Source organism: Melozone crissalis, unplaced genomic scaffold (genome assembly GCF_028551555.1).
Source record: "Melozone crissalis strain CALT ecotype California unplaced genomic scaffold, PUWL_Pcris_2 ptg000537l_1, whole genome shotgun sequence".
NCBI classification, from domain to species: Eukaryota; Metazoa; Chordata; class Aves; order Passeriformes; family Passerellidae; genus Melozone; species Melozone crissalis.
The window spans coordinates 2,309,905-2,319,206 of NW_026536235.1; the positions used below are offsets into that span (position 1 = coordinate 2,309,905).

The 9,302-nt window shown below is 62.5% G+C and overlaps 1 protein-coding gene across 1 annotated transcript; it reads left to right on the plus strand.

The window, feature by feature from the left end:
* The first annotated feature begins 400 nt into the window (after positions 1 to 400).
* Positions 401 to 8,188, plus strand: SPRYD3 (SPRY domain containing 3). The gene is given in 14 exon segments (XM_054295160.1): positions 401 to 459; positions 2,938 to 3,117; positions 3,328 to 3,403; positions 3,864 to 3,988; positions 4,736 to 4,871; positions 4,980 to 5,096; positions 5,098 to 5,169; positions 5,704 to 5,853; positions 6,206 to 6,263; positions 7,022 to 7,090; positions 7,093 to 7,140; positions 7,210 to 7,364; positions 7,911 to 7,962; positions 7,965 to 8,188. Coding segments are annotated over 13 exon segments (1,305 nt in total). The 5' UTR covers positions 401 to 459; positions 2,938 to 2,950; the 3' UTR covers positions 8,045 to 8,188.
* Positions 8,189 to 9,302: the final 1,114 nt, after the last annotated feature.

Genomic DNA, 9,302 nt, shown 5'->3' on the forward strand with positions numbered 1-9,302 from the left:
CAGTCCCTCCCAGTCCCCCCAGTTCCCCCCAGTCCCCCTCAGTCCCTCCCAGTCCCCCCCAGTTCCCCCCTGTTCTCTCCAGTTCTCTCCATTCCTCACGGTTTCCCCCAGTCCCCCCCAGTTCCCCCGTCCTGCAGGGGGCGCCCTCACGCGTCGCCCCCCATGCCTGCAACGTCACGTGATCGTGACGCGCGCTCCTCGCTTTCCTCGCTAGGCTCCGCCTTCCGCCCGTTTCGTCCTCCGATTGGCTGAGGGAGCCGTCAGTCGGGGCGCAGCGGGTGGCGATTGGTCCGCGGGGCACAGTGGGCGGGCACAGGGAGGCGGAAGCGAGTGGGACCCGGATGTGAGCGCGGCCCATGGAGGGGGCGGGACCCCCGGTAAGGGGCGCTGGGGGCTCCGGGGGAGATGGGGAGGGGTCCTGAGGAGCTCTGGGGGCACGGGGAGAGCCCGGGCTGGGGGGTACGGCAGCGATTTGGGGGTCCTGGGCGGAACCGGGGAGGTCGGGGGAGTCGCATGATGGGGGGCGGCCGCGGTGCGGAGGGAACGGGAGGGTTGGGGGGTGCTGGGGAAGGGAGACCCCCGGCATGGGGGAACCTTGGTGTGGGGCGGGGGTCGGGGTTGGGCTGCCAGGTGTGATTTGGGGGGATCAGGTGTGACTTGGGGGGGGGGGGGGGCAGGTGTGATTTGGGGAGGATCAGGTGTGATTTGGGGGCGGGCTCAGGTGTGATTTGGGGGCGGGGTCAGGTGTGGCTTTGGGGGTGTCAGGTGTGATTTGGGGGGCATCAGGTGTGATTTGGGTGTGCCAGGTGTGATTTGGGGGAGGTCAGGTGTGATTTGGGGGAGGTGTGGGTCAGGTGTGATTGGGATGTGCCAGGTGTGGGTTTGGGGGTGTCAGGTGTGATTTGGGTGTGCCAGGTGTGATTTGGGGGGAGGGGGTCAGGTGTGATTTGGGGTGTGCCAGGTGTGGGTTTGGGGGTGTCAGGTGTGATTTAGGTGTGCCAGGTGTGATTTGGGGGCGGGGTCAGGTGTGATTTGGGGTGTGCCAGGTGTGGCTTTTGGGGGGTGTCAGGTGTGATTTAGGTGTGCCAGGTGTGATTTGGGTATGCCAGGTGTGATTTGGGGTGGGAGGATCATCAAGTGTGATTTGGGTGTGCCAGGTGTGGGTTTGGGGGGAGGGGGTCAGGTGTGATTGGGATGTGCCAGGTGTGGGTTTGGGGGTGTCAGGTGTGATTTGGGTGTGCCAGGTGTGATTTGGGGGGAGGGGGTCAGGTGTGATTTGGGGTGTGCCAGGTGTGGGTTTGGGGGTGTCAGGTGTGATTTAGGTGTGCCAGGTGTGATTTGGGTATGCCAGGTGTGATTTGGGGTGGGAGGATCATCAAGTGTGATTTGGGTGTGCCAGGTGTGGGTTTGGGGGCGTCAGGTGTGATTTGGAGTGTGTGAGGTGTGGATTTGGGGTGTCAGGTGTGATTTGGGGGGCGTCAGGTATGATTTAGGGGTGCCAGGTGTGATCTGGGGGGATGTCAGGTGTGATTTGGGTGTGCCAGGTGTGGGTTTGGGGGTGTCAGGTGTGATTTACATGTGCCAGATGTGGATTTGGCTTGGTCACGTGTGTGTTTGGGGTGCCAGGTGTGTGTTTGGGGGCAGTTTTGGGGTGTCAGGTGTGTGTTTGGGGTGCCAGGTATGTGTTTGGGGGCAGTTTTGGGGTGTCAGGTGTATGTTTGGGCTTTCAGGTGTGTGTTTGGGGTGCCAGGTGTGTATTTGGGGGCGGTTTTGGGGTGTCAGGTGTATGTTTGGGGTGCCAGGTGTGTGTTTGGGGGCAGTTTTGGGGTGTCAGGTATGTGTTTGGGGTGCCAGGTGTGTGTTTGGGGTGCCAGGTGTGTGTTTGGGGGCAGTTTTGGGGTGTCAGGTGTGTGTTTGGGGTGCCAGGTGTGTGTTTGGGAGCAGTTTTGGGGTGTCAGGTGTGTGTTTGGGGTGCCAGGTGTGTGTTTGGGGGCAGTTTTGGGGTGTCAGGTGTGTGTTTGGGGTGCCAGGTGTGTGTTTGGGGTGTGAAAGGTGTGGGTTTGGGGGTGTCAGGTGTGATTTACATGTGCCAGATGTGGATTTGGCTTGGTCACGTGTGTGTTTGGGGTGCCAGGTGTGTGTCTGGGGGCAGTTTTGGGGTGTCAGGTGTGTGTTTGGGGTGCCAGGTATGTGTTTGGGGTGTGAAAGGTGTGGGTTTGGGGGTGTCAGGTGTGATTTACATGTGCCAGATGTGGATTTGGCTTGGTCACGTGTGTGTTTGGGGTGCCAGGTGTGTGTCTGGGGGCAGTTTTGGGGTGCCAGGTGTGTGTTTGGGGTGCCAGGTGTGTGTCTGGGGGCAGTTTTGGGGTGTCAGGTGTGTGTTTGGGGTGCCAGGTGTGTGTCTGGGGGCAGTTTTGGGGTGCCAGGTGTGTGTTTGGGGTGCCAGGTGTGTGTTTGGGGGCAGTTTTGGGGTGTCAGGTGTGTGTTTGGGGTGCCAGGTATGTGTTTGGGGTGTGAAAGGTGTGGGTTTGGGGGTGTCAGGTGTGATTTACATGTGCCAGATGTGGATTTGGCTTGGTCACGTGTGTGTTTGGGGTGCCAGGTGTGTGTCTGGGGGCAGTTTTGGGGTGCCAGGTGTGTGTTTGGGGTGCCAGGTGTGTGTCTGGGGGCAGTTTTGGGGTGTCAGGTGTGTGTTTGGGGTGCCAGGTGTGTGTTTGGGGGCGGTTTTGGGGTGTCAGGTGTGTGTTTGGGGTGCCAGGTGTGTGTTTGGGGGCGGTTTTGGGGTGTCAGGTGTGTGTTTGGGGTGCCAGGTGTGTGTTTGGAGGGCGGTTTTGGGGGATCTCGGGTTCGGGGGGTTCCTGGCCCATTTGGGGTGCCACTTTCGGCTGTGTCGGTCCCACCCGTCCTTTCGGGGGTCCCAGCGTTGCCTCCCCGCAGGAGCCCCCCCGCCATGGATGACCTGAACCTGCACTTCAGGTTCCTCAACTGGCGCCGGCGGATCCGGGAGATCCGGGAGGTGCGGGAGGGCCGGGACCGGGACCGGGATCGGGACCGAGATCGGGGCCTGCGCTGCCAGGAACGCGCCCGGCACATCCTGGTGGACGGGGACACCCTCAGGTACCCGGGGGAACCCCAGGAGGGGCTGGGGGCACCCCAAAAAGGGGCTGGGGGACCCAAGGAAGGAAGGAAGGAAGGTGGGGGGATGCACCCGGGGGGTGGGACGGGGCTGGGGGCACCCACGGAGCTGAGGGGGGTCTGAGGGTACCCGGGGGCGTCGGGGGGTGTCTCAGCCCCCGGTGCTGTCTCAGCCGTCCCCGCTCCCCGCAGCTACCGCGGCCCCTCGGGCGAGGTCGGCTGTTACGTGGCCCCGCGGCCGCTGACCCGCGACAGCAACTACTTCGAGGTGAGCCGGGGCTGCGGGGGCTGTCCCGGTGTCTGTCCCGGGGTCTGTCCCGGGGGTTGTCCCGGTGTCTGTCCGGGGGTTGTCCCGGGGTCTGTCCCGGTGTCTGTCCCGGGGCCTGTCCCGGGGGTTGTCCCGGGGCCTGTCCCGGGGGTTGTCCCGGTGTCTGTCCCGGGGCCTGTCCCGGTGTCTGTCCGGGGGTTGTCCCGGGGTCTGTCCCGGTGTCTGTCCCGGGGCCTGTCCCGGAGGTTGTCCCGGGGCCTGTCCCGGAGGTTGTCCCAGGGTCTGTCCCGGCGTCTGTCCCGGCGTCTGTCCCGGGGTCTGTCCCATTGTCTGTCCCGGGGGGCTGTCCCGTTGTCTGTCCCGTTGTCTGTCCCGGTGTCTGTCCCGGTGTCTGTCCCGGTGTCTGTCCCCGTGTCTGTCCCGGCGGACACGGAGCCCTGACCCCCCGGGCCGTGCCCAGGTGTCCATCGTGGACAGCGGCGTCCGCGGCACCATCGCCGTGGGGCTGGTCCCGCACTGCCACAGCCTCGAGCACCCCCCGGGATGGGGGCCCGGCTCCGTCGCCTACCACGCCGATGATGGAAAGTGAGTGTCGCGATAGCGGGGGGCGGGGCCGCGAGGGCGGGGATTGTTCGGGGAGTGGGGATGTCGCGATAGCTAGCGGAGAAGTGTTGGGATAATTGCGGGTGTTGGGCTAGTAAGGAATTTCAGGACGCTGGTAGATGTCAGGATGTGAAATGAAGGATTAAATTATTTGGGATTTTAGGGGTATTGGGATAGCAGGCGTGTCGGGATATTGGGGACTGTTGGGACATTGGGGGTGTCAGATATTGGGGAGTGCTGGGACCTTGGGGGTGTTGGATATTGGGGAGTGTTGGGACCTTGGGGGTTTTGGATACTGGGGAGTGTTGGGGCCTTGGGGGTGTTGGATATTGGGGACTGTTGGGACATTGGGGGTGTCAGATATTGGGGAGTGTTGGGACATTGGAGGTGTCAGATATTGGGGAGTGTTGGGGCCTTGGGGGTTTTGGATATTGGGGAGTGTTGGGAGCTTGGGGGTGTTGGATATTGGGGAGTGTTGGGGCCTTGGGGGTTTTGAATACTGGGGAGTGTTGGGACCTTGGGGATGTCAGATACTGGAGAGCGTTGGGACCTTGGGGGTGTTGGATATGGGGGGAGCCAGGGGGGCAGCAGGACTGGGAGGTGTTGGGAGGCACTGGGGCCTGTCACGATATTTGGGGTCTGCTCCAGGTTTGAGATCCCCCCTTAGTGACACTCCCCCCAATCTGACCCCCCCTTTTCGGGGTCCCCCCCGGTTTTGGGGTGCCCCAGGCTCTACAGTGGCCGGGCCAAGGGGCGCCAGTTCGGCTCCAAGTGCAGCTCTGGGGACCGGATCGGCTGCGGCGTCGAGAGGGGCTCGTTCGGAGCCCCCCCAGCCCAGGTTTTCTTCACCAAGAACGGCCAGAGGGTGAGGGGATCCCCCCCCACTTCCTACTTTGGAGTTTCCCTAAATCCCGGATGGGGGGCCTGGGGGTGCCCCTGAGCCCCCCTGACACCCTGACTCCCTCAATTGCAGGTGGGGGGTCTGGGGGTGCCCCTGTCGCCCCCGGGGCTGTTCCCAGCCGTGGGGCTGCACTCGCTGGGCGAGGAGGTTCGGCTGCACCTGCCCCCCCCCGGGCCCCCCGAGGATGAGGGGGGGGGCCATGCTGGTGGACAGCCTGGAGGAGGAGTGGGGGAGGCTCCATGACGTGCGGCTCTACGGCTCCGTGAGCACCCGGGAACCCGGGGGGGGAAATGGGGGCTGGAGCCTCCCCCAGGGCTGGGGATGGCCCAGGGAGGTGGGGAGGGGGCTCAGAATGAGGGTGCAGGGGAATGGGTTGGATGAGGTTGGACCCCCTCCCTGGGTTGGGAGGTCAGAGATTGAGGTTATGGGGTGAGAAGAACGGGGCTCTGGGAGTTGGGTGAGGACAGTTTTGGGGATGGGACAAAAAGTGTCCCCCATCCTGGGGAGGGTGAAAAGGGGGGCTGTGACACGGGACTGGGGTAAGGGGGTCCCAGCAGAAACAACCCCAGGAGTCTGGGGGTTCTTGGGTGCCCCTCAAATCCCCTGTGCATCCCCCCCAACCCTCTATGGCTCCCCCCCCTCAGCCCCTGTGATCCCCCAATTCCCCCAGCACCGCTCAAACCCTCCCAGGTGCTGTTTTTAAGTGGGAAGGGAATGAATTTTGTGGATCTGGAGCCGGTCCACGTTGGGGGGTGCCCCCTTTCCCCCCTCTCTGAGCCCCCCCGCGCCCTCCCAGGTGTTGGAGTACGTGGGGAAGGGGAAGAGCATCGTGGATGTGGGGCTGGCCCAGGCGCGGCGGCCGCTCAGCCCTCGCAGCCACTACTTCGAGCTGGAGATCCTGGACCCCGGCGAGAAGTGCTACATCGCCCTGGGCGTGGCCAGGAAGGTGCGCGGGGGCTCGGAACTGGGGTACGGGGGGCTGACGGGGGTGGAGACACCTACGGAGCTGGGGGTGCTAGGGAAGTGGGGGGATGTGGGTTAAAAATGGGGGTCTGGGGGTTACAGAGTAAGTAAAGGGGGGCTGGAGCCTCCTCCAGGGCTGGGAGTGGCCAAGGAAGGAGGGGAGGGGGCTCAGGTTTGGGGTACGGGGGGGCTGGAGCTCTTCCCCGAAAGGTGGGGGAGAGGTGTCAGAAATGAGGGTTTGGGGGGTAAAATTGGGGTCTGTGAGTTGGGGGAGGGCTTGACCCCCCCACATTGCCATTGCCTTCACCTCTCTCCCTCCCTTGTGCCCCGCCCAGGATTACCCCAAAAATCGTCACCCTGGCTGGAGCAGGGGCTCGGTGGCCTACCACGCAGGTGAGCCCCCAAAAGTGGGGGGGACCCCCAGATGCCAGAACCCCCCAAACACGGGACCCCAATAGTGGGACCTCCTCCTACTCTTTCTGCCCCTGAAAACCCCTTTCCCATTTTTCCTCCCTATTTTGGGTTGCACCCCTATAATGAGGGTCTGGGGTCTCCCCCATTACCTCGGGGGTCCCCCCTAATTTGAGGGGTCCCCATGGCTCCTCCCTTCTCCCTTCCTCCATCTTTTTCCTCTTCATGCTATTCCTTTCCCAACCCAGTATCCTCCCTTTTTTTGGGGCGCACTTCTATGGGGAGGTCTGAGAGGTGTTTCCAGCCCCTTGGGGGGGGCCTATGGCCTCTTCTCCCCCTTTTCCACCCTTTTAGCTCCTTTCTCCCCCTTTTCCCTTCCCTTCCCTTCCCTTCCCTTCCCTTCCCTTCCCTTCCCTTCCCTTCCCTTCCCTTCCCTTCCCTTTCCCTTTCCCTTTCCCTTTCCCTTCCCTTTCCCTTCCCTTTCCCTTCCTTTCCTTTCCCTCCCTCTTCTGTTTTTGGGATGCAGCCCCATGGGAGGGCTCCTCCTCATGACGGGATTTGGGGATCCCTCTGTGCACCCCCATCCCCAGTTGTCCCCTTCTCCTTTTCCCTTCCTCCTCCTCCTCCTCCCCTTTCTCTGCCCATTTCTCCCCCTTTCTTTGGGGTGCACCCCCATGGAGGCTATCTTGGGGTTTCTTCACGAACAAGGGGCTTCCCCCTAATCGGGGTCTCCCCTACAGACGACGGAAAGCTGTTCCACGGCAGCGGGGTCGGAGATCCCTTCGGCCCCCGCTGCTACAAGGGCGACGTGATGGCTGTGGGATCATGTTCCCTCGGGACTACGGCCGGGACAGCGAAGGTACCGCGGGCTGCGGCCCCCGAGGCTGGGCGGGCTCGGGCGGGCCCCTCACCCCTGTCCCCGCCCCAGGTGACAGCGATGACGCCTCGGAGCCCCCCGAGGTGAAGGTGAAGGTGCGCAACGTGATGTACCTGGAGGAGGAGGAGGAGGAGGAAGAGGAAGAGGAGGAGGAAGAAGAGGATGGGGAGGACATGGAGCAGGAGCAGGAGGGCAGGAAGGTCGTGGTAAGGGTGGGGATACCCCGCAAAAAAAAAAACCAAAAAATCTGTGCCCTAAAAAAGCCCCCAAAAAGCTCCTCCTTCACCCCAAAATTCTCCTTTGTCCATCGTAGGGATCCTTTTGAATCAATCTGGGGATTTTGGGGGGCTTGGGGTGTCCCACCCCCCTAATATTTTAGGGTGAGCCCCGGTTTGTCTGCGATCCCCACACGTGTTTGTGCCGCACCCCTGGACCCTCCATCACACCAAAAATCCCCCCTGCAGCTCCCTTGGGTTCCCTTCACAGAGCCTCACCCTGGGGTCACCCCCTTTGCCCCCACTTTATTGGAGATTGGGGTCTCCCCACCCCCCCCCTCACATTTTCGGGTGACTCTGCTGTGTGTCCCTGAACCCCCCTCCATGTGTTTGTGCCCTCTCACCCCAAAAATCCCCCTACACCCCACTTTTGGCTCATCTTTCTTGCCTTACTCCCCCCCTTCACCCCTGTTATTTGGGGGAGGGGGTCTCTGCTGGCCCCAGTCTCGGGGTGACCCCCCGGTTTGTGCTCCCCAGGTGTTCTTCACACGGAACGGGATGGTCGTGGGGCGCAGGGAGGTTGGGGTCCCCCCGGGGGGCTCTTCCCCACCGTGGGGATGCTCAGCACTGGTGAGAAGGTCAAGGTGGACCTGCACCCCCTGAGTGGATAAAGGGGGGTCCGCGTGGGGTCCCCCAAAACCTGAAACCCTGCGGTGCTCCTGGTGCCCCCCCGGGCCCTCCCAGTGCACTTTAGGGGGTTTCCACAGCAGTGGGGACCCCCCCAAGGTGGTTTTTAGGGGGTTCACTCCTGCCCCCACCCCCGTAATGTCCCCCTTGGGGCCTCTTTGGGAGGGGGGTTCCCCTCATTGAATCCCCCCTCAAAAGTACCCCACCCATGCCCCCCTAGATGGTTTTTGGGGAGTCTCAGCCATGGCCCCCTCATTTTTGGGGGACTCAATCCTGTCCCCCCCCCAGTTATCCCAATGACCCCCAGGTGGATTTGGGGGTGTCAGTCCTGCCCTTCCACAACGGGTGACCCTCGTGCCCCCCCAGAGCCCCCCAAATCAACCCCTTGACCCTCCCCAGCCCACCCAACCGCTCCCACTCCACTGACCCCCAGTGCCCCCCAAATCACACTTGCACCCCCTCATCTCTTCCAGCACTCCCTATTCCTGGGGGGGTTCCAGGGGGCAGAATTTGGGGTCCCCATCATGAATGTAACCAGACCCTTCCAATTCATGGAATCCCCAGAGTCCCCAGCTCCGTGCTGGGGGCTGGGCTGGTTTTGGGGTCCCCTTTGATGTTTGCACATGGCGGCGGGGGTCCCCATGCCACCCCCCCCCACCAAATAAACCCATTTCTTACACCAAAATAAATGTAGATTTATTGGGGTTCCTCCAGCACCCCCAAATTGCCCTGTGCCCCCTTTTCTACAACCTCCACTTCTTCACTTGAGGGGACGGTCAGGGGGGTGTAGGAGGTTTTGGGGGCCTTCAAGGGCTGGGGAGTATTTGGAGGGGTCTGGGGAGGGGTTTAAGGGGGAGTTTGGGGGTCCCCAGTAGGACTTTGGTGCTTAAGATGGGGGGAAGGACGATTATGGGGGTCCCCTTGTGCTCCCTCAAATCGGGGGTGTCTGGGAGGGTTTGGGGGATCTGGGGGTGGTTTTGGGGGGTTTGGGGGTGTTCAAGACCATGGTGATGAAGGTGATTGTGGAGGGGGTTGGTTATGTGTGTCTCCCTGTCCCCTCCCCTTGGACTCTGGGGTGTTTTGGGGGTCCCCTGATGTTTTTGGGGGTCTCCAGGGGATTCTGGGGGTCCCTCAGTGTCGTGTCCCAGCAGGACCTCCGTGAAGGGTGGGGGGAGTCCCACTGGGTTTGGAGGGTGCCCCCGAGTCCCCCATGCCTCGGGGGGGTTTGGAGTCCCCAGGTGG